General features: G+C 41.4%; 1 protein-coding gene across 1 annotated transcript in view; it reads left to right on the top strand.

Moving 5' to 3' along the window:
- Window positions 1–16,545, top strand: part of card19 (caspase recruitment domain family, member 19) — a 28,927-nt gene extending 12,382 nt beyond the window's left edge. The window contains exons 3-6 of the mRNA XM_073072190.1: window positions 4,762–4,915; window positions 5,567–5,635; window positions 8,595–8,666; window positions 12,269–16,545. Of these exons, the coding sequence (XP_072928291.1) occupies window positions 4,762–4,915; window positions 5,567–5,635; window positions 8,595–8,666; window positions 12,269–12,384 (411 nt within the window). The 3' untranslated portion in view covers window positions 12,385–16,545. The remainder of the gene's footprint in view (window positions 1–4,761; window positions 4,916–5,566; window positions 5,636–8,594; window positions 8,667–12,268) is intronic.
- Window positions 16,546–25,614: the final 9,069 nt, after the last annotated feature.

The raw sequence follows: 25,614 nt of genomic DNA, 5'->3' as shown, positions 1-25,614 counted from the left end.
CACTTTCTGGTTTCCTCTGGGGTGACACTGTGATCATCAATGACAGTCACAAGAATGTGAACAAGACTTCAGTTTCAATTTACTCATCTAAATAATAGGCCAATGCTAATATTTGAAATGAAAGAGTTGCATTTATATTTAATCTTTCATGGCTAGAATTAACTTTTCATTTTTGCCCTGAAGTTCCTTGTATGATATTTCAGGCAGGTTCCAACAGTGGTCTTGTTCAGACGTAAGTATAGAGCTGGTCATTTCCTGTGGTCATAGTCATAGTGCACTACAGCGCAGATACAAGTCCTTCGGCCCATCTAGTCTGTACCGATTTTCTATTCTGCCCTCCATATGCTTATCCAACCTTCTCTTGAGAATTGCAATCAAACCCGCATCAACCACTTCAACTGGCAGCTTGTTCTACTCTCACACCACCCGCTGAGTGAGGAAATTCCCCCTCAGATTCCCCTTTCATCTTTCACCTTTAACTTATGACCGTTAGTTCTCGTCTTACCCAACATTAGTGGAAAAAAGACTGCTTGCATTTACCCTAACTATATCCTTCATAATTTTGTATACCTCTAACAAATCTCCCCTTCATTTTCCTACATTCCGGGGAATATAATCCTAACATACTTGACCTTTCCCTTTAAGTCAGGTCCTCAAGACCGAGCAACATTATCGTACATTTTCTCTGTACTCTTTCAATCTTATTGCTATCTTTCCTGTAGTAAGTGATCAGAACTGCACACAATACTGCAAATTTGGCCTCAGGAACATCTTATATGATTTCAACATGACATCCCACCTCCTGTAGCCAGTCCTCTGATACATGAAGGCCAATGTACCAAAAGGTCTCCTTTTAACCTATCGACCTGTGACACCACTTTTGAGGAATTCAAGATCTATCTTCCCAGATTTCCCTTGTTCTACCACAGTCCTAAGTACCCTATCATTCGGCATGTAAGTCCTACTTTGGTTTGTCCTCCCAAAGTGCGATACCTCATCACTGTCTGCCATGTTCAGCTGATTTTTCCAGGCGGTCCAGACTCCTCTGCAAGCTTTGATAGCCTTCCTTCCTTGCTGTCCACCACACCCTCAATCCACAAATTTGCTGATTCAGTTTACCGTAATATAGATGAAAAGATCAACAGGCCCAGGCCCAGCACCAGCACCTGCGGCACATCACCAGTCACAGGTCTCCAGAGGGGCAATGATCTACTACTATTCACTGGCTTCTCCCACTAAGCCAATGTTGAATCTAATTCATTACTTTATTCTGAATGCCAAGTAACTAAACCTTCTGGAACAGCCTCCTATGCTGAACTTTATTAAAGGCCTGACAAAGTCCACTACTTTTCCTTCACCAACTTGACTCCTTGAAAAACTCGATAAGGTTGGTTAGGCATGACTTACCATGCACAAAGCTTTGTTGTCCATCCATAATCAGGCCCCGTCTATCCAAATACTTATACTTTCTGCCCCTTAGACTATCTCCCAATAATTTATTTACTACTGATGCCCATAAGACCGGAAGACATAGGAGCACAATTAGACCACTTGACCCATTGAATCTGCTGTGCCATTCAATCATGCCTGATTTTTCCCCCCCACTCAGCCCCACTCCCTGGCCTTCTCCCCATACCCTCGATTCTGTGTTCAATCAAGAACCTATCGACCTCTGCCTTAACTACACCCAACAACCTGGCCTCCACAGCTGCCTGAGGTAACAAATTCACCACCCTCTTGCTAAAGAAATTTCTCTACATCCGTTTTAAATGGACGCCCCTCTATCCTGAGGCTGTGCCCTCTTGTCCTAGGCTCTCCCACCAAGGGAAACATCCTTTCCACTTCTACTCTGTCCAGGCCTTTCAGCATTTGAAAGGTTTCAATGAGATCTCCCCTCAACCTTCTAAATTCCAGTGAGTACAGACCCAGAGCCATCAAACATTCCTCCTGTGATAACCCTTTAATTCCGAGGATCATCCTTGTGAATCTCCTCTGAATCCTATCCAATGCCAGATCATTTCTTCTTTGATGAGGAGCCCAGAACTGTTCACATCAGTCAAGGTGTTGTGCTTTATGAAGCCCCAGCATCACATCCCTGCTCTTGTATTCTAGACCTTTTGAAATGAATGCTAACATTTCATTTGCCTTCCTCACCACCTACTCAACCTGCAAGTTAACCTTCAGGGTGTTCTGCACAAGGACTCCTAAATCCCTTTGCATCTCAGATTTTTGGATTTTCTCTCCATTTAGAAAATAATCTGAACACTTATTTCTACTACCAAAGTGCATGACAGTGCATTTTCCAACATTGTACTTCATTTGCCACTCTCTTGCCCATTCTCCTAATCTGTCTCCTGTTTCCTCAACACTACCTGCCCCTCCACCAGTCTTTGTATCGTCTGCAAACTTGGCAACAAAGCCATCTATTCCATCATCTAAGTCATTGTTATACAGCATAAAAAGAAGTAGTCCCAACATTGACCCCTGCGGAACACCACTAGTCACTGGCAGCCAACCAGAATAGGATACGTTTATTCCCACACGCTGTCTCCTACCAAACAGCCAAATCTCTAAGTGATGCCTGTAACTTTCCTATAATACCATGGGCTGTTAACTTGGTAAGCAGCCTCATGTGTGGCACCTTGTCAAAGACCTTTTGAAAGCTCAAATATACAACATCCACTGCATCCCCTTCATCTAAACTCCTCAAAGAATTCCAACAGGTTGATCAGGCAAGATTTTCCCTTAAGGAAACTATGCTGGGAGATTGTTTGGAAGGAGGTATATTGATGTCATTTGATCAATTAAAGAATAAATATAAAATATCAAATAACACTCTCTTCTGTTACTTTCAATTAAGGGCTTATTTAAGAGATAAACTGGGTCAAACAATGTTAATGCCAAAACCTAATGAAATAGAAAATTTAATTCAAAAAGGAAAAATTAAAAAATTTACTTCTTGTCTGTATAATTTGATTCAAAAACAGACACTTAAACAAGGAATTTATAAGTCAAGACAAAAATGGGAAACTGATTTGAATATTAAAATTGATGAAACAAGTTGGTCAAGACTATGTCTTGACAGTATGACAAATACAATAAATGTTCGACTTAGATTAGTACAATACAATTTTTACATCAACTATATATTACACCACAAAAAATAAATAGATTAAACCCAAATTTATCTGATCAATGTTTTCGATGTAATCAAGAAATTGGTACTTTTTTACATTCTACTTGGTCTTGTTTTAAAATTCAACCTTTTTGGATAAATTTAAGAGCTTTATTGGAACGCAACTTCCACATAACCCAATATTATTTTTACTAGGTGATATTGAAGGGGTAAAACCGAAACCTAAATTGAACAAATATCAGAAAGAATTTATAAAAATCGCATTGGCAGTAGCCAAAAATGCTATTGCAGTTATTTGGAAATCGGATTCATATTTAAGTATGTATCTTTGGAATAATGAAAATTTTAGCTGCATTCCACTTGGAAAAAATTACTTATAATTTAAGAAATAAATATGACATATTTCTGAGAATTTGGCGTCCTTACAAAAGATAGGATTAAATATATAGGTGCTCCAAAGTTAAAGTTATTGGTCATCTGGGGAAAGAAATAAATACATATATTAAAGCTATTTTGAATTCCACGGAGCATGTGGGGATCTTCCGATATCCAGGCAGTCTTTCTTTCTTTCTTTTTTATTCTTTTTTTTAGATAGGGATGTTAAGGGGGGGAAGGGTTAAGGGGAGGGGGAGGGCTGATATCATATTCTATCATTCTATTCACTCTATGTAATTATCTAAAAATTGAATTAAAAAAAAAGAAAACCATGCTGTCTTTGTACTGCCTTGACAATTGACTTCAACATCTTCCCAGCCACTGAGGTCATGCTAAATTTCCTTTCTGCTGCCTTCCTCCTTTCTTAAAGAGTGGAGTGACATTTTCAATTGTCCAGTCCTCTGGCACCATGCTAGAGTCTAATGATTTTTGAAAGATCATTACTAATGCCTCTACAATCTCTACCGCTACCTCTTTCAGAACCCTAGGGTACCATTCTTCTGATCTAGGTGACTTATGTACCTTTAGGTCTTTCAGCTTTTTGAGCACCTTCTCCCTTGTAATAGTAACTGCACTCGCTTTTCCTCTCACACCCTTCAACATCTGGCACACTGCTAGAGTCTTCTACAGTGAAGACTGATGCAAAATACTCATTTAGTCCATCTGCCATCTCCTCGTTCCCTGTTATTATTTCTCCGGCCTCATTTTCTAGCGGTCCTATATCCACTCTCATCTCTCTTTTATTTTTTTACATACTTGAAAAAGCTTGGCTCACTGGTCTATTATTGTTAGGCTGACTGGCCCGTTTTTTTTCCTGGCTTACTTGCCAAATACATATTCACCTAAATGATCTCATCCTCTGCAGAAAGTCCCAACATGTCTGGCTCACTGTTTAAGCCTGGGGCATGCTGTCCACTGAGGGAATGCACAACTTAAAGCACAGGGAGTTAGTTTGTGAACTATTTCCATATGAGCAGGAAAGCTGTTTTTTGGCACATCCAAAAGACAATGCTTGCTGCTACGAATGCACATCACTACTTCGCTACAATATTGAGTGCAGGCGTAAATTTTGGGCTGAAGGTGTTTTCTTTAGGCAGCAATCCTTTTGCTAAAGTGAGAACCGAAACTGCTACTGTTTTGTTTTCTCCTCCAGTGATCCTCATACTGAATCTTGCATTTTGTTCCAAAAGTTCAGGAGTCTAAATACTCCCGCATGCATTCGAATATCCGAACTCCTCGTTCATCTGCAGAGCAAGAGTAACAAAGCCTGTAAGGAATTTTACAATGCATTGGAGATAAATGATCCTCAGATTTACAAAAAGCTTCCAAGCAAATATCTAAGCAGTAAGTTTCAATTTTATTAAAATTATTAAGTAAACTGTCTTTTTACTTATAATACTGGACTTCATGCAAATTCTAATAGTTACCATGAGTTAACTGTATAAGTCAATATTTATATGAACGGAAACAAAATGTGCCACATCAAAGTTGATACTGATTTAAAAAAAGCTACAATGATTTTCTGGTAACTCACCACTTGTGTAAACTTTATGTGATAAACTTAACTTGGACAAGATTCATTTTGGCTTAATCACTCTGCAATGCCACCCCCAGTGATTTTCTCTGAATATTGGGGAAGGCATTGGAAAATGCAATGGAAAAAAATTGTCAAACTCCATAAAGAGTACACAATTACTTGGCCAGGTGACAATCCAAACGATAAGTGGAAAATTGGCCTTATTCTCATTCCACATATGCACAACTTCACCATTGTTGAAATAACACTCAGCCAGTTTCTCCCCTTCGCAAGACAAGTTTGGCAAATAATTTCGTTACGATGACCATGCCCTTTGAAGTCTTTCAGGGCCTGACCATAATGGGTTTTGGAACAGCCGTTAATAGAAGTAAGGCCTTAACCTGCTCTGACAGGATTGTTGTGCTGGTTTATACAATGCAGAATTATGAAACTAACCACTAACTGCATTACTTTCACAGAAATGACAGATTCAGTGGGAATGGACATTGATATCTACCACAGAGAGAAGTACATACTCAATGACAGGGGTAATGTACTTTCAGAATACAATTTCTTCTAACTTAATTGAGCAGTTTATTTAGATCAGAATATGTTGTGAACTTGTTTATTGTATGTAATTGTCAAATTATAAGCAGAAATGCAACAGGAGAAGTTCGCAAGCCATTATTTATGAACTTAACAATTTAAAGCAATATAAATTCATTAAGTTTATTCCTTTACCTTTTGAAATTTGATTTTACTCTGCTATTATGTTAGTATTAACATTGGTGCAACAATTGAAGTTCTGTTTTCTTTCTGAGCTGTCAGTTGATTAGATGCCAAGTGAAATTATGTGGTACTAATTCTCATTGAACCATGGTCTACTTAATAAACAATTTAACACCAATTTATGATAGCCATTGCTGAAGGAAAAGATACCACCAACAAAGCTTCAGAATTTTGACAGAATTTGTCAGTTTTTCTCTTGGCATTGGGTATGTACATAACGGGTTAAGTTATAGGGCTGATAACCTGAGGTCAGAGCTATTGATCTGGAGACAAGAGTTTTACCATTCTGACACCTGGGAAGTTTATATTTAAATAATGGATTAAATCTGGAATAAAAACCTAGTGTTGGTTAAGGTTATCACGACATGTTAAACCCTATCCATAAAGAAAGAGTATTTGCTGTCCTTCCCCAAACTCATCTAGAAGTGACTCAGACACATCAACATGGCTACCTCCACGGCTTTTGAAACGGATTGGTTGATCAGTGAGGGTGGGGGAAGAGATGGCGAGAAATTGACAATAAATGCTGACCTGGCCAGTCACGTCCACATCCTTCAAGCATAGAAAAAACTCAGCCATCTCATTGCATTTTGACGACTCCTTGTGAGGCGCAGTGCTGTAGCAGTTAGCGCATTGTTTTACGGTGCCAGCCGGTGATCAACAGTCAGGGGTTCAATTCCGCTGCTGCCTGTAAGGCAGTTGTAGCCTCTCCCAGCGATCACATGGGTTTCGTCTGTGTGCTCCAATTTCCTCCCCCATTCCACAGACGTATGGTTAGGTCAGTGAGTTGTGGACATGCTATGTTAGTGCCAGAAGCATGGTGACACATGCAGGCTGCCCAGCACAATCCCCTCCAACGGGATCCCACCACCAAGCACATCTTTCCCTCCCCCCCCTTTCCTGCTTTCCGCAGGGATCGCTCCCTACGCGACTCCCTTGTCCATTCGTCCCCTCCGTCCCTTCCCACCGATCTCCCTCCTGGCCCTTATCCTTGTAAGCGGAACAAGTGCTACACCTGCCCTTACACTTCCTCCCTCACCACCATTCAGGGCCCCAGACAGTCCTTCCAGGTGAGGCGACACTTCACCTGTGAGTCGGCTGGTGTGGTATACTGCGTCCGGTGCTCCCGGTGTGGCCTTTTATATATTGGTGAAACCCGACACAGACTGGGAGACCGTTTCCCTGAACACCTACGCTCGGTCCGCTAGAGAAAGCAGGATCTCCCAGTGGCCATGCATTTCAATTCCACGCCCCATTCCCATTCTGATATGTCTATCCATGGCCTCCTCTACTGTCAAGATGAATCCACACTCAGGTTGGAGGAACAACACCTTATATACCAGCTGGGTAGCCTCCAACCTGATGGCATGAACATTGATTTCTCTAACTTCTGTTAATGCCCCTCCTCCCCTTCTTACCCCATTCCTTATTTATTTCTTTCCCCCTTCCCCCCTCCTTTTTTATTCTCTCTCTGCCCATCACTCTGCCTGTTCTCCATCTCCCTCTGGTGCTCCCCTCCCCCTTTCTTTCTCCCGACCTCCTGTTCCATGATCCTTTCCCTTCTCCAGCTGTGTATCCCTTTTGCCAATCAACTTTCCAGCTCTTAGCTTCACCCCTCCCCCTCCTGTCTTTTCCTATCATTTTGGATTTCCCCCTCCCACCACTACTTTCAAATCTCTTATTATCTTTTCTTTCAGTTAGTCCTGACGAAGGGTCTCGGCCCAAAACGTCGACTGTACTTCTCCCTATAGATGCTGCCTGGCCTGCTGCGTTCCACCAGCATTTTGTGTGTGGCTACAATCCCTGCTGATTTGATTTGATGCAAAGCTACACATTTCACTGTATATTTTGATGTACATGGGACAAATAATGCTAATCTTTAAAATCTTTACTTGAATTATATTTAGCAATGAGAATTGTATTAAAACATTGCAGGTTAAGTACAATTTCAATAGTAATGTGCCTCGTTAGTTTAGGTATGTTACAGGTATTATCTGGTCCCCAGCATAGATAATACGTAACTGGTAATTTTCCATAACTTGGGTGGATAACATCACCAATGTTATTTATGTCCCCTCATTTCAGTGTTATATTGAGATTTCGCTCTGCTGTAAATAGTTAATGCTTTATGCGTGGTTTGATGGTTGTTGATATATTCTTTAGATAATGACTTGTAATATGTTTGATTTGATTCACTTAAAATTCTTTACAAAAGTTCACTCTAACCGGTATTCTATTATGAAATGGAAAGAATGAAAGGGCCCCTGTGAATTTTTGAAGCAGAATATTAATTAACAACAGCTGTATATTTGTTGTTAGGGTCACAATCTAGTTTTTTTTTTAAGAGTTTAAATCCTTTGACACATTTGCCTCTTTCCAATTAAGTAAACTTTGCACAAAAGTCAGGCGAATCCCGCTTGTCCAGTCCTTACTAGTCCTAGGTGGGAGAGAACGATTGCTCTTGAACCTAAATATATTCTTTAAGTATGTGAAAAACTTGATTTGGTTCGGCTAACTGCAACTTTTTAATATAAAGGAAGGGTGTTTGTTTTTGTCATCCATTCACAGGACGCAGGTGTCACTGTCAAGTTGAGTTTATTGCTCATCCTGCATGAACTTAATGTGAGCTTTGGACTTCAGAATTCGTAGTTGCTCTCTTGAGCTTACTTTACGATTGGCTTTTAGAATCCAGAATGAACTGTGTTCATTTTCTTTCAGGTCCTGCTTTTTTTCTGGCTTGCTTTAGTGTTGCAGCTGGGTTGGCTTTCCTGCTTTATCACTGTAAGGAAGGTAAGAGTTTACGAGAAAGCAAAGTGATGATTAAAACTAATTTTACACTGTTGGCTGACCCCAAGTCTTCAAGCTTTTACTTTTGCCTGCTAAACCTACTCTGCAAAAGTTGGCTGAAGATTGTATTGTTTTAGGGCAAACTTCAGTGCCTAATATTAAGCAACGCATTTATAGGAGCAGGAGTTTTGCAGGGTTTAGATTATTGTTTGTTCAATCAAAACTATGTGATGTGTCAGAAATACTGGGTGAGACAAAATGAATCACCAGTGGTTACTTCAAGGCTTTTAGAAAGGTGATGGCCGTAGATGGTTAAGAAGAAGTTTGAGTGGGAGTTTTACAGCACGATCACAGAATTTTGAGTTTTTTTAAAAAAAAGAAAGCACAATAACATGATGGTGAATGAATAATTAAGTAATAGCGGTGGGACAGAGGAATCAGAGGTTCAGCTGTTTGAAGGTGTGTGCAGAGTTCTTTTGTTTGAACACTTTGAGAGGTAAGTAAGAAGACAAAGATCTTGAAATATATTTGGGGGGAATATTGAGTTTGTGTTGCCTGGAGTTCATGACAGGTGATTGTCAAGGGCGGGTGAATTTGTGTCTATTGATTGTTTGAAAAGAGAGCACAATTGGCAAGGCCAGCATTATTGTCCATCGTTGCAGCCTTTCTGTTGAAGGCAATCCCAATGCATTGCTGAGCAGGGAAAGTGACAGATTTACCAAGTCTATATGATGTATAACTTGGAGGGGAACCTGTAGATGGTGATACTCCCACGTATTTGAAAGGTTTGTCCTTTCTAGTGACAGAGATTTGAGTATATGGGAGAAACCGTCTGAGTAACATAGGAAACCATTACGCATTTTGTGGATGGTGCAAGCTGTAGCCGTAATGCCCAGTCATGGGTGAAATGAATGTTTAACTGGTGAGTGATATGCAAACCAAATACTTTGCTTGATGGTGTGGAGTTTCTGTAGTGTTGTGGAGCTGTGGTCATTTGGCAAATGTGAACTTTAACGTGTCTCCGATATGATTTGTAGGTAGTGGAAAAGTTTTGGCCCTTCAGAATGTGAGTCCCTTGTCTTTGGATACTCAGGCACTCGCCCCTTCTTGTAGCCGAGGTATTTATGTGGCTGAAGAAGGGTCTCGGCCTGATTCATCGACTGTTTACTCTTTTCCATAGGTGTTGTCTGACCTGCTGAGTTCCTCCAGGATATTGTGTGTGTTACTATTTACGTGGCTTGTCCATTTGAGAGATTTCTGGGACATGACCCTTTAGTTGAAGAAGGCCGTTTCCTGGCACTGTCATGTGACACTTATCATCTTATGCCTGAATGTTGCTGAGGCCTTTCTGCGTGTAGCATGAACAGTTTAATTTGCTCTAGAATTGTAACATTGCAGCTTCCCAAATATCCCCACGTCTGATGTTATGATGGAGGTAAGGAGATTAGTAAGGCAGCTGAAAATGGTTGAGCAAGGACAGTGTCATGAAAAGCTGCTGCAGTAATGTTGTGGGACTGAGATGATTGACTTTCAGCAACCCCGACTATCTTCCTTTGTGCACGGTGTGATTCCGGCCATTGGAATCATTCCTCTTGATGTCCATTGACTTCAGGTTTTGCGGTGTTCCTTAGTTCCGCAGTTGATCACCTACTGCCTTGACATCAAGGACAGCCACTCTGGTTAGTCTTTGACAAGCTCTGCAATGAAGTGGTCATTGATGAAGAGTAAATGTAAAGCTTACTTGGCATCATCACCACCAGCACTTTCCATTCCTTTTCCGGTGTTTGGGAATACACTGACTGGGTAGTAATTCACCGGATAAAGTTTGCCTTGATTTTTTGAGAACACGACATACCCAGGCAATTTTTCACCACGTATGGTAGGCACAATTTTACTATTGTACTAGAATGGGTTGGCTAAAAGGGTAGCAACACACACAAAATGCTGGTGGAACACAATAGGCCAGGCAGCATCTATAGGGAGAAGCGCTGTCAACGTTTCGGGCCGAGACCCTTCGTCCTTCATCCTGATGCCCAGCGCTTCTCCCTATAGATGCTGCCTGGCCTGCTGTGTTCCACCAGCATTTTGTGTGTGTTGCTTGAATTTCCAGCATCTGCAGATTTCCTCGTGTTTGGCTAAAAGGGTGTCTGGTTTTGTATTAGATCTATACTTTTGCATAGTGCAGCACCCTTTACCATTCTCTCAGCTGATTCCACTTTTCATAAGGGGTGGATTGAGTTGGTTGAAGACTGGTCTCTGTTGATCGGGGGTCTCAGGAGGAAGCAGAGTCGGGTCATTCACTCAACACTTCTGACTAAACACTGCTGTGAACTCTCTAGCCTTGTGTTTACCTCATTCGGAGCCCTACAGTCGCGAGAAGCAATGATGGAGACCGACTTGCTGCTGGTTTGTCCATCACTCTAGATGCGTAGTCATGGCAGATATGTAGGGCATTGATGTGATCCAGTGCTTGTGGCACAGTTTCATCGCATCTAAGCAGACTCGGGGTCCTAAGTTACGGCCTCACCAGGTAGTCTCCCCCTCACCCTTTGGTATTTCTGGAGAGTGTTCTTGGCATCTCCTCCAGCGCTCTCCATTGAACCAGGGTTTGATGATAATGGTTGGATGAGAGATACAGCAGCCCAGGAGCTTGCTATGTTTGGTGATATCTCACCTGCCGCTCCACAGCAGCTCACGGACGCTCAGTTCTGAAGTGCCCGGTCTGTTCTTACTCACCTGCAATGGGAGTGGCTGCGACATCATGAAACATGACGCAAGGTGCCCTTGGCACGATACCGTCTCCATAAGCACTGCGCATTGGTCATAAGTAGGTAGGTTGGCAATAATGAGGTGAAGGTTTACCACTGATGTTGAGTTGCAACAGGAAGGAAGTGGAGATTAACTGGAACATCAACTGAGAAAGAAAATTGAAGTGGTAATGAGAATTAGGACTTAAAACAGTGGCAAGTGAATTCACAAAGAAGAAAGTTGCCTTGGTAACGAGTATGGTTAAAGCAGCATATAACTAATTAAAGGTGTATTGTTGCCATTCTAATTGAGTCGAGAAAGTGTCAATACAATCATCTCTTTCCTTGTCACTTATATTATTTGCTACAAAAGGTGATGCACGAACTCAAAAGGTTTAACGAACCTCCCCGCTACACTTGATCAATAGATCATGTTGCCATTAATTTTTTATATTTTGTTTTTATAACCAGACATAGGAGGTAGAAAGCTAAAATGTGGAAGTGTGCTTCATGATCAAGTTTACCTGTTCTTTGATACTGCATATACAGTTCAGCTGATATCTAAACTTATTAACGATAAGGTTTAATAATAAATCTTTTATATAAAATCTCCACACAGGCATAAGCCATTCACTGCCGATGAAATGTTGTAATATTAAAAGAAATTGTTTCATGGCAATTTTACTTAAGACTGCTAACGTCAGGTCAATTTCACCTGAATTAATTTATAGCGAATATAAATTAATTCAAATTATCAATTGTTTAGAAAATTAGTACTTTAAAGCTGGGATTCAAATCAGCAATTTCCACATCTAAAATTGACTTTGCATCATGAGTTCTTTATCATTTTATCTACAGATTCCAAATTTGAAAGTACTGCAAGGAAAATTGTTGGATTTTCTTACCTCGGGTTTGGAAGAAGAGCAAGAAGATACTTGTTAGCATATTTGGAAGACCAGTCAAAGAGGAACTGATGATAGTGCTTCAGAGATCAGCATATTGACATCGTCTTCAAACGTCTGGGAATGTGTGCACTTCCATTTCCTAGGGCAGATATACCAAAAAGATAAGATTTTCTATTTGTACATGAAGTATATGCACGCCATTTTATTGCTGCAGGTCAGCAGTTTTGGGCCATAAACCTCAAATAAGGCAATGATATAGTAAATAAATATTAAGAAATGCATGTGTTGTTTGCCTCTTGTGCCCTCACAGTACTGGCTGATATGCATTACAGATATTCCGCTATCCAATCATTTTTAACGACCATACTGTAAAACGTAAGTCAGCCATTTTGGATAGCTTACTGAACTCCAATAGGTAAAACTTTCAAGTGTTCAGGCTTTGCAATGAATATTATTCTCTGAAATTGTTGATATTTTCCCAGATAAGTCAAAACTTCCAATGACATTTGGTGCTGTAGGTACAGTTACAAGGCAACTAAATGACCAGCAGTGTACCTTCTGTTTGTGTAGATATGAATGGAGGGATGGCAGCAGAAGTTAATTCAAATCTGTTCAAACAATGAACTGTCGTCATCTTCTATAAATAGTGATTCATGCAAAATGTTGGCCGTCCTCAGGAAATCTTCTTTCTTTGAGCAAGAAGGCAGCTTCTGAGGCTCCAAGACTTCTTGGAAGCAACATAAAATACTCAATCTACATGAGTTGCAGTTACATTATAATTGTGTGAACACCAACTAAAGCAACCCATTGGAGATGTCCTTGCTTACATCAGTATTGCTTTCTTCCTCCCCCATCCAATACTTAGCATCAACATTTAGCTGCAGTTTTAGAAATTGGCTTTGATTTACCCAACTGTGCCATCTGCCCTGAGAATGGTTTAAGATGGCGTAGGTGACAACCTACTGGCAACAACAAAACTACCATCTATTTTATAATCACACTTTTTCTGGAAAACAATCATTGCAATCAATAGCCTGTCACTTCCCTTTTGGAGTTGAGCTTTTGACGGTTTTGTAGTGTGAACTGAAGCCTGGAAGGTGCAGGACTGTTGCGGCGTGGGTGTGTATGGGCCGAATCGAGGCAGTGCGGCCCGGTCCCGAGAGCGAGGAACGCGCGTGTGAATGGCCAGTGCTGGAGCGGACGTGGAGCTGATTTGACACAGCAGAGTCAAAGGGGTGGGGCTCAGGCCTGAAAGTGAGGGACAAGCTGACGTTTGACTGATTTAAGTGTCAGCCCAGATTGGAAAGGTTGGGTAAAGGCAGAATCAAGGCAGTGGGGTCCAGGCCCGAGAGCAAATCGAAGTGGCAGGACCCGGGTCTGAGAGAGAGGAACGAGTTGAGGTCTGGCCGATGTAAGCGCCGGGCCAGATTGAAAAGAGCAGGGTTTTGGGGTCAGAGGTGACGGACAGGCAAGTGTTCAGCTCTCTGCTCGCCAAGGTTTACTCATTTCTGCACTGAGCTGAGGCTGCGGCCTGCAACTAATGGACTCCTGGTTTGGCTGTGACTAGCTTTGTGGCTGTGAGCTCACTTACGTGAAGTTTAGTTCTGAATGTTATTTGCTCATTTTTTTAACAGTTCGAATGGTTTTTCTTTAGCATCAAAGGGGTTTGATGGTTTTCCTTTTTGAATAGGTTCTATTGGGTTTCTTTGTTTTATGGCTGCCTGTAAAGAGGTGAACCTCAAGGTTTTCGAACTCGTTGGCCCAGATAGAGCTGAAGCTAACCTGCAAGGCCCAGCTTTGTGTTGGAACCCGAGGTGATGTATCTGGTCACGTATATGAGTCAGAACAAACTCCAGCCATGAACTTCCGCTGGATGTATGCAGTGGAGAGTAAAGTTCATAGTTTAAAGAAAGTATAATAGAAAGAACAAATAAGAACAGTTTAACACTTCTGAATCATTAAACACTATTTAAACTACAAAATAATTTAATAGAAAATATAACTTGTTTTATTCTTGACTTTCTTCTCAGTAGTTTCACAGTCTCTATTCAGATTAATGTGCTGAGAACAGAGCCCACAATGTGGCGGCAAAGGAATCTCTTATACCCTTAGCTGAAGTTACTGCTGGAGCTCGGCCACTAAAATCAGGACTTCCTAGTCCACGTTCCAGTCCTGCCACACACCAACAGCTCAGCTTGTCAATATGGATATTAGAACCTAAGGGTTCTAGCAGGAATATCTGGGCTCTGTGAATCCATTGTGGAGACTGGGAAAGCCTGCAGGGCCCCTGCTGCATGACGGCAACCTGCCCATGAAGTACTTCCCTCCTTCACCTTGTGCTTGGTGCTGACACATGACTCAAATAAGCTGTTTTAAAGGGCATTTTGATAAGTTCTCCCACTCATTTATCAGTTCTGAAGTTTCAGTCTCTGATTAAACTTTGGTTGCTGATGTTCTTGATTTCATAATGAAATTATACCACAGTAGATCCTTTGGTATGGAGGTTCTGACCGTTGGCTATCTTTGCTGCGCCATTTCCCTAAGTAAACACTTGGATCTGTTGTCATCCCGCATGGAGTTGTCTATAAGAGAAATTAAATTACATTATAGCTCCTGATAATCACTTCACTGCTTATCAGGAGCTTGAACCATGGCCAGTAATTGTAAATAAGCACAGGATTGAAGGCCTGTCATTAAAACTAATCTGCAAATTACACTGCACTTTCTGATGAGAAGGCATTAATCTTTTTTTATGTCACCGAGAAACTGTTTCCCTCTATCAGTTCCTAGTCAAACAGAAGATATTTAACAGGAGTTAGGAAGTTTAAATTTACATAATTGCCCAATATACTCTTTAAATCTCAATTTTGTATTTAAGATTATAGCTGATAATTGTTATGTTCCTATAACTGTGTGACTTTTATTTAGCAATGTTGATGTTTTGCATCTATAAACATATCAAATGGAAAGCATTCTCAGTTCAGAATCATAACTTGTAATCAAATGATGCACATTCATTAGATTTTTTATTGCTATATCATTGATTTCTGTTAAATGGTAGAACTTGTAAAATTTGTTTGGATTGCGTAAAGATGCAAATTGTCCTGCATCCTTCATACACATAGAATCGTTCTGTGGTCTGTGGAGTGCTGGAAGCTTTAGTCTTTCTGGCTTCAGGGAATTTATGGAGTAACACTGTTGTTCTTTTTGAAATAATGAGGTCAAGAGAAAATGTTAAGCACATTTGACATTTCTTATGGAACACAAAGATGTTGCCTATAAATCAGGAAACAGAAAATTAAGGCATCAAGGTTGAGTGTTTTTGAACTTCTGTACCAGTGTAAAATTCCTTTATATATATATATTTTTAATATTAAATTTGATTGCTTCTTGTAACTATTTGGTGATGCTATGCAAGGAGATTTGCTTGGTAATAGATGAGATTAACTCAGAGCTACATCTGTTACTAACATGGAGGGAGAAGAGAGTGTCTGTGTTCATCGTATAGGTGTTAAGATTGCTGAAAGCGAAACTGACCAAAGAGGACCAATTTTCAGGGAGCTGCTATTTAAAAAAAATAGAGTATAATATTCGAGGCATTGTCATGCCAAAGACGAATGCAGAAACGGAGCTAGTCGGAAAGAGAGAGAGAGAAGTATGCAGGAAAGTAGGACAGGCTTGTTACACTGGTGTAGTTACATCTCCAGTAGTATTAATCAATGCCCATACAAGCCGCCAGTCATAAGCCCATCACTGTGATGTATTTGGCAGTACCATCGTGGTTCCAGGTTTCCTTAAAGGAGCGTGAGTGGAGTCCAGGCATCAGCAGTGTTAAAATAATAGAAGCACATCTCCAGAATCCTTTGGCGTTGTCCCTTTCATTTTCAAAGGCAAGTTATGGAGATATTCTTTTGATATTGATACCCCAGACCTCGAGATAGTAATTGAAATGATGTCGTTATCCCAGTGCCTTGCAGACCAATGGTTGTTTTTTTCACCATGAACCTGTTTGTATGAATTGGAACATAGAAAGGGGAAAAGACGTGAATGTTTGAATCCAAAGAGTTAACCAGGTTATGCAAGAAAATGAAGTGAATGCAGAACCAGATGTGCTCAACCCAGAATGTCGGTTCTGGGTTTGTTTATATTTTTTTCACAGTTTACCACGACTAAAAACCAAGCTTCATCATGAGCGTTTGTAATTAGCAATAAATAAACAGTTGTCAACAAGTCATGTGTATCTTACTTTCAGACTCTGTGGAAAGCATTGAAACGCTCCAATCAAAGAATAACATTTAGCTTGCAAATAATTTAAGTATTCGGCTTTGAAAATTTTAATTGCAGTACACTTCGCTCGCGCTAATGTGACCAGTAACATATTACTCAGCTCCATAAATTATGAAATGATCATAGAAGCATAGAAAGGTACAGCACAGAATTTGCCCTTACTGCCCACCTTGTCCATGCTGAAGGCGTTGCCTGTCTACACAAATCCCATTTGTTTACGTTATTCCTATATTTAGTTCTGAAGTCATCTGTACGTCCTCCCCATGAAGTGTTTGGGATTTCCCCATGTTCTCTGATTTTCTCCCACAATCCAAAGACTTACTGGTTAGTAGGTTAGGTCATTGCAAATCGTCCCGTGAGTAGTTGAGGGTTAAGTTGGGGGGTTGCTGGGAGGCACGCCTCGAAGGGCTGGAAGAGCCTATTCCATTCAATAAGTAGATAGAAGGAACTAGACACTCCTTTCTTATGTAAGCACTGATCCAAATGGCTTTGAAATGTGCAACAGTGTTAGCCTTCTCTGGCAGCTCATTCACCATCCTCAGTGTAAAAATGTTACCTCAGGTCTGGTTCATTTTAAACCTGCGCCCTCTTGAATTTGACTCCCTAGTTCTGGGAGAATAAAATGGCTTTCCTCCCATCCCAGCAGTCAACTTGGCAAACCTTTACAATACTCCCTTTAGGGCAAGCATATTATTTTCCTCAGGTAACAGGCCCAAGCTGCAACAATGTGGTCTCACCAAGGCCTTCTATAACAGGCAATATCCTTGCTCCTGTAGACAAAACCTTTTTTAGCATTTTGTCAATGAAGACCAACGTATCGTTGTGTTTTAAGTGCTTACAGCAGCTGAATGATTGCTTTCAGAGACTGGTGTACAATGACATCCTTATTACATTGATCAGCAACACAACACAATCAACACCCAGGGACCACTTTACTAGATACCTCCTGTACCAATAAGTGCCCGTTCACGGTTTTCTGACCATCCTCTTCCATGTGTTGTGCATTCAGAGATGCTCTTCAGCATACCACTGTTGTAACGTGGTTACCCGAGATACAGTCACCTTCCTGGCAGCTTGAACCAGTCTGGCCGTCCTCCTCTGATCTCTCTCATTAACTGCCACTCAGTGGGTGTTCTTTTTTGTTTCTCGCACCAATTTCTGTAAGCTCTCGAGACTGTTCTGTGTGAAAATGCCAGGAGATCAGCACGTTCTGAGATACTCAAACCACCCCATCTGGCACCAACAATTATTCCACCTTCAAAGTCACTTTGTTCACACTTCTTCCCCATTCAGATGTTTGCAACTCAACCTCTTGACCATGCCTGCAGGTCTTCATTCATTGAGTTATGGCCACGTGGTTAGATATTCGCGTTAATGAGCAGGTGTATAGCTTCACCCAATGAAGTGGCCGCTGAGTGTATCACTATATAAATAATGTTCTACCTTTCCATTTTGTAAGAAACGAACAAGAATTACCCCTCGTTTATCTGCATCTGCCATGTATTTGCAACTCCCTTAATTTGTTTAAATCAACGTGAAGTCTCTGAGTCCTGCTCACATCATTAAGTTCACTGGCGACTCACCAGGGGTTGGCCTCATCAGAAGGAATGATGAACCCACATACAGGGAGGAGATGGAGCAGCTTGCGGATTTGTGTAAGCACAACGCCCCGAGTCTCAACGTGGACACGATGATCGCGGACTTCAGGAAGGCGCAGGCTGATCGATTCTCCACGGGGAGACAGGAGTGCCAGGTTTTGGGCTGTGCATCTTACTGACGGTGTCACCTGGCCCCTCAACTCCACCTCTTCAGCACAGCAGCGCCTCCGTTTCCTGAGGAGCATGGCAACCCCACCCCTACCCCCGTTTCACCATATTCTATCAATGTCTGGCGTGGGAATTCCAATGCACGTCCCTGCAATGGATAATGAGGACTGCCAAAAGCATCACTGGGATCTCTCTCCCCTTCCACCCCCCCATTCAGGACATAAATCAAAAGTGCTTCATATGCAGTGCCTCTAGAATTGTCAAAGACCCCTCCCAAAATTCTTCTCACAAACTCTTTGACCTGCCATCAGGCAGTAGGTACCGTAGCATAAGGACCAGAACAGTTGGGCTGGGTAACAGCTTCATCCCCAGGCTGTTAGACCTCTTTACACCCCGGTGCCACTCTGCCACCTACCCAACACCCCAACTCACAGACAGTCACACTCTCATCCTGTACTGGTCACTTTTCATCTTGGTGTCTGTGACATTATACATTAACATAAACATGCACCTCACACTCTACGTCAACGCGTCAATCTGCAGGCCGTGCCGCGCAGGGACTCGTGCTAATGTTATTTTGTGACTCTACGTGCTGGATCGTACTCTACGTGTTGTGTGTGATCATGCATACTGCGTTTTGCACCTTGGCCCCAGAGAAACCACGTTTCCTTTAGCTGCATACATATGTGTGGTTGAAGGACAATAAACTTACACACCACAGGTTGCACCACACTGGTAAACTTAGAAATGTTATGTTTCATTCCCTCATTCAAACCATTGAAATACTGCACGTTGTGAGCCGCTGGTGCTTGAGCTTGAGTGGTCACTACAGTACCACCCCCGCCTTCCCAAAGTACCTTTCTATTTCATGAAAATGTCAAATTCAATTCTGTAGTTGCTTTGCTACAGAAGCATGCAATAACACTGTGTAAGATCAACACATACAGACAAGCCGGATGAACTCAGCAGGTTGGGCAGCATCCGTTGAAACGAGCAGTCAACGTTTCAGGCCGAGACCCTTCGTCAGGACGTTTCCGCGGATGCTGCAGAGTTCGTCCAGCTTGTCTGTACGTGTTGATTTGACCACAGCATTGCAGTGTAGTTTGTGTAGGAGTTGGCAGTGCAGTCAGTGATGCTGGTCATGACCATCAAACAAATACAAATTAATGGCAGTTTGCTGTTTCAATTTCTGTTAAAGTAACCCAAAAAATGCACGCTCTAAGAATTTACTTATGAAGTGTTGTAAAGAGAATATGCAAACTATATTTTAGACTTCGATGAAATTCATTATTCTTTTAAAAAAGGAGGGTTTTGAGTTTAATCAGTTTCAAGTCTGCAACTAGGACTGTGGTGCAATGCAGAATAATCCACAGTCAACTCCAAAATGCATGAACAGTTCACAACAAGGGAAGCATCCACCTCTGATAAGTATCAGCAGCTTTGGGAAAATTGCACCTCCTAGATATATACACACACACACACACACACACACACACACACACACACACACACACACACACACACACACACACACACACACACACACACACAGACACAGACACAGACACAGACACAGACACAGACACAGACACACACACACACACACACAGACACACACACAGACACACACACACACAGACACTCACACACACACACACACACACACACACAGACAGACAGACATATATATATATATATAGAGAGAGAGAGAGAGAGAGAGAGAGAGAGAGAGAGAGAGATCACTATATACAATCCTGTGATTCTTTTTCCTGTGGGCATACTCATAATAGTAACTATAACAGGATCAATGAAAGATCGACAACAGTGCAGAAGACAACAAACTTTGCAAATGTAAATAAACAGCAACAAATAATATGAACATGAGATAAAGAGATAAAGAGTTCTTGAGATGAGATCATTGGTTGTGGGAAACATTTCAATGATGGGGCAGATGAGTTCTTCAGTCGATCGTAAGAGCTGAAGATCGTTGAGGTGATTTAAATGTTCACTGTTTAGAGGAAAGTTGCATGCTGCGGATTGCAGCAAAGGTAATTTCAAAGAGGTCTGTTTAAGAGGAATTTTGGAACAGTTTTCTGCAGCCCACAGAAAGTTGCCGATGACCTTGCCACCAGAGAAAGAGGTGTTCAATTACCCTTCATTCAGCAGGAGTGTCTGAAAAATCCACTTGTTGATTTCAAAGCGGAACAATACACGTTGGTCGGTCTCATAGTGGGCCATGTGGAGACACAGGAGGCTTGAGAACTACGAATGGGAAAGGAAGGAAAAGGATGGCTCAAGCCCGGGCGGGCTTCGTTGGCGGCTCAAGCACGGGCGGGCTTCGTTGGCAGCCCAAGTGCATACAACCAGGAAGTACTGAGAAGACAGGCGCTGAATGCTTCAGTGAGGCAGGGAAAGGAAGATGTTCCACCGAATTGTCTCGAAAACATGTTGTTCAATGACGAGAAAGCCAAAGTTGTCTGCTAAAGTGAATTTTTCAACTCACAGGCACTTGAGAGCTATAAAATGAGCACACACATATCAGAGACGGAGAAACTGTGAGTGACTATATTGTTACATTGAAAGACCTGTCAAGGCAATGCACCTTTGGTATTTTTAAACTTCTCCGAGGCAACCTATAGGGTTGTAATTTCAAGGGGGCTGCCGCTATAATTTGCCGAAGAATTCTGTGCTTCACCAACTGCAACGTAATGGTAACCTGCAGTCAAAAGACAACTTGCGTAGTTTGTTTTTTACACGTATATGGAAGATATATTCAAGGACTGTGCAAGCAAAAAGAAAGAATCTGTAAATTTAAACACAAGGCTGCAGATAAACACACTGTTTCTAATGCAACGTTGGCACAGATAGAACAGCCTGCCTGGAGTCAAGCAGAGAGGATCTGTTAATTATTTATGACTGCTGCCGATCAATGCTTCAAACAAACATGGAATGAGGCAGCAGCACTGAGTGAAGTTCAGCTGTCAGGGTTGACACCAGTGACGAGGGATGTAAAATGAGACAGCTGTAGAATATTCCATTTTGGAGAGGATACCTACCCCTAATAAGTCATTCAGATATTAAGGAGCAGGTCTGTCTTAGGAATTTTTCAAAAATATTTCAAGATTTTGGTGAGATGCAGTGTATGGTTCCATAGAGTAGCTAGTGAGTGGAGTCACCAATGATTGTGGTAGATTATCTCAAATGGCTTGGCTTACAGAATTGAAATCCTTTGGGAAGGACATATTCAGCTTTGATATATATTCACCAAAAGTTACAGTTGGGGACACTGTTGGACAACATCTTCTAAGGCACCTGTAAGGGAAATACTGGACAAAAAAACAAATTAAACCTGCTGTTGAACCATTTTATTGTAGCCCATAGCAGTTCCTTATTCCTTGAAGACCCAACAGCTTGAAAGGTTGGAAAGAAATGGAGTTTTAAGTAAAGTAACTCATGATGATTAGAGAACATTAGTGGCATTTGAAGTGGCGGATAAAACAGTAAGATCTGTGAAAAGACTGCAAGATCAGACTGTTCCTTGCTGTGTGCATTGTTAGCGGAATCCAAGTCTTTTACAAACTTGATTCATCATAGGCATTTGTGCAGCTAGGCCTGAGAGAGGATCATGAAAAGTAAGTCACAACCAAAACACCTACAAAGGTTGAACTACACTGGGGAAAGTACTGCTGGTAGATGCAGATATATTTGAGAAATTTGAGCAACTCTTAGATAGGCACATGCATGAAAGACGACTTCCATTCCACTGTTATAAAACTAATGTATAGACCTCTTGAGCTCACAGACTACGTAGTCATGGCCTTGCACCGTATCGTCTGCCTGCATTGCACTTTCTCTGTAGCAGTATCCTGCATTCTGCTAAGCTCTTCCCCTGTACCACTTTGATGTACTTATGATATGATCTGTATGGATGGCGTGCATAACTAAGTTTTTCACTGTGACAATAATAACCTGATTATGTGTCCATATAGAGATATACCCATAAAGAGATGTTCATCAAAGATTCTGAAATGATGTATGATGATGAATCTATTCTAATGTTGTCACTGAAGTGTCACAGTATAGTTGGTCATTTGTGTTTCTAAGATATAGTGGACTTAGGTTATTGGAACACAGCAAGACCACCACATTTTGGCCCAATTAGCCGAAGTTTCATGGAAATAGTTGAAAAAGTACAAAAAAGACAAACTGATTTTATCCGAGTAACAAATTATATATTTAAATGAAATACTAAACATAACCATTAGAACAAATTAGTACTATAAGATTGTATTCTTTCCTAATAGTCATCAACAGAGGAATTCAACTGGTATACTCTGCCGGGTTCTTTTGATTGATTACAAATGAACAAAATCAGCACAGACACCTAGTGCAGATAATGGACTGTCTTCATGCAATGTTTTCAACGACTGCGTCTTTCAAACCTTCACTTTTATTGAAACATTCAAGATAATTGTCGACACCTTCAAATTTTTTGTAGTTCCTAACTTGCTGAAGTAGTGACATTTCAGGCACCTCCAAGCCTGAATGCTTGAAACCACAGCGAGCTGAACAGTTCTGAATTACTTACTCACCAACTATCAGTGACATAAATCACTGCTTTTGAACACAAACACACCCAACTAACACTATTTAAAAACTGTCTGCTCTAAGCACAGTGTAATGTCTAATGGCCACACAAGATGCTAGTTAGAAACTTTCAGCAACATTCTCCTGTCCCATTTAGGCAGCGTAGTGCCCAGTAAACAAAGGGAATCCTGGCTATTTTCTCCTTAAGATTTTTGTTCTTTAAGCATTCTCCCAAAGAAGTGGATACACTGGTTAACTGGTGGCCCAATTAATCAGAAATCCACTGCAATTTGATATTGTTAACAAAATTGTTTTCATTTTTCCCATATCCATGATGCAACATTTATGTGAAGTAAAACTATTCAAAATATTCTATAAATCCAATTAAGTTATAGCCTGACAAGATAGAAAATACCATTATGTTTCTGCACACTGAGGATTACGGCCTATAGGATTAAGCAGGAAAGTAGGTTAGAGGACCAGGATGAATCACAAACTTGTTGGAAAATGGAACTGGCTCGAGAGACCACATGATCTACTCCTTTCTCTTTTTGTTCAAATTGGACAGGAGATTAAAATCTCCTCTGCTTTACAATCTGATTAGAATAAAGGAGTCAGAGAGTCATGGAGCACTACATTGTAGAAACAGTCCTTTCAGCCCGTACTAACCTGTTTTTCTGCCTGGTCTCATCCACCTTCACCTGGACCATAGCTCACCAAACTTCCCTTTTCCACGCACCTATCGAAATCCTCTTAGAAGTTACAACTGAGTCGAAATTTACCTCTTGCACTGTCCCAGATTGTTCCACACTTGCACCACTCTCTGAGTGAAAAAGCTCCTCCTCAGGTTCTCATTATTTCACCTTTCACCCTAAGCCTGGGACCTCGAGTTCTAGTCACACACATCCTGAGGGGAAAAAGCCTGCTTCCATTCACGCTATACCCCTCATAATTTTGTGTACCTCATTAAGGAAGCAAAAAGGGGTAACCACTCCAATTTTACAAATCATCATGTCAACAGCATTTTCACTGGCATGACACCGGTTTGCAAGAGGCCATTGTATCCAGTGAGGATTACATTCCTTGACTTCTCTAGTGCCTTTAACACCATCCAGCCCAAGATCTTAAGGCACAAACTAACGGAGATGGGAGTAGACTCTCACATGGTGGATTGGATGGTGGACTACTTGACAGGTAGACCTCAGTATGTGCGGTTGGGAGACTGTAGGTCTGAAACGGTGGTCAGCAGCACAGGGGCGCCGCAGGGAACCGTACTCTCTCCGGTCCTGTTCACCCTGTACACATCAGACTTCCAATATAACTCGGAGTCCTGCCATGTGCAGAAGTTCGCTGATGACACGGCCATAGTGGGGTGTGTCAGGAATGGACAGGAGGAGGAGTATAGGAAACTGATACAGGACTTTGTGATATGGTGCAACTCAAACTACCTGCGTCTCAATATCACCAAGACCAAGGAGATGGTGGTGGACTTTAGGAGATCTAGGCCTCATATGGAGCCAGTGATCATTAATGGAGAATGTGTGGAGCAGGTTAAGACCTACAAGTATCTGGGAGTACAGTTAGACGAGAAGCTAGACTGGACTGCCAACACAGATGCCTTGTGCAGGAAGGCACAGAGTCGACTGTACTTCCTAAGAAGGTTGGCGTCATTCAATGTCTGTAGTGAGATGCTGAAGATGTTCTATAGGTCAGTTGTGGAGAGCGCCCTCTTCTTTGTGGTGGCGTGTTGGGGAGGAAGCATTAAGAAGAGGGACGCCTCACGTCTTAATAAGCTGGTAAGGAAGGCGGGCTCTGTCGTGGGCAAAGTACTGGAGAGTTTAACATCGGTAGCTGAGCGAAGGGCGCTGAGTAGGCTACGGTCAATTATGGATAACTCTGAACATCCTCTACATAGCACCATCCAGAGACAGAGAAGCAGTTTCAGTGACAGGTTACTATCGATGCAATGCTCCTCAGACAGGATGAAGAGGTCAATACTCCCCAATGCCATTAGGCTTTACAATTCAACCGCCAGGACTTAAGAACTTTTTAAAAGCTATTATTAATGCTTTTTGAGATAGTGATTTAGATGCATATCATATTTTTTACTGAGTTAAGTATTGTATGTAATTAGTTTTGCTACAACAAGTGTATGGGACATTGGAAAAAAGTTGAATTTCCCCATGGGGATGAATAAAGTATCTATCTATCTATCTATCTATCTATCAAACTTGGTGAAAAGACCTTTGTTTTAGTACCGACTGGGGTTCCTGCAGTCAGGCCAGCACTAGGGGGCGCTATTGTTCAACTTAAAAGGAAGGGGAAAATTAAAAAACCAAAAGTGAAGCAAATATTTTCCATCTTGGGTTCAATCAGGCAATCAATGTTTTCTTACAAGACATTCTACCCGTTAGTGTTAGCATCTGCTTCTCTGATTAAGATTCCCAGATTAGATGAAACAAAACTGGCAGCAGTGCAAGGAAAATTAGACCAGCTTGTCGTTCGAAGATTCAGTCTTGTGGCTCTGAACTAACAAGGCAATAACAAATGGCCTTTGAAATCTTGGGTGTAGGAAAGGTCTAGACACTCACTTGGTCAGGCTGTTCTATCTTTAACATGCCATTATAACTGTTTATTTATTAACTTTGTTGTAAATGCA

The sequence above is a fragment of the Hemitrygon akajei genome, chromosome 19 (genome assembly GCF_048418815.1).
Source record: "Hemitrygon akajei chromosome 19, sHemAka1.3, whole genome shotgun sequence".
Classification (NCBI taxonomy): domain Eukaryota; kingdom Metazoa; phylum Chordata; class Chondrichthyes; order Myliobatiformes; family Dasyatidae; genus Hemitrygon; species Hemitrygon akajei.
The sequence above is the reverse complement of the archived record's forward strand: the minus strand, read 5'-3'. Positions and strand labels throughout refer to the sequence as shown.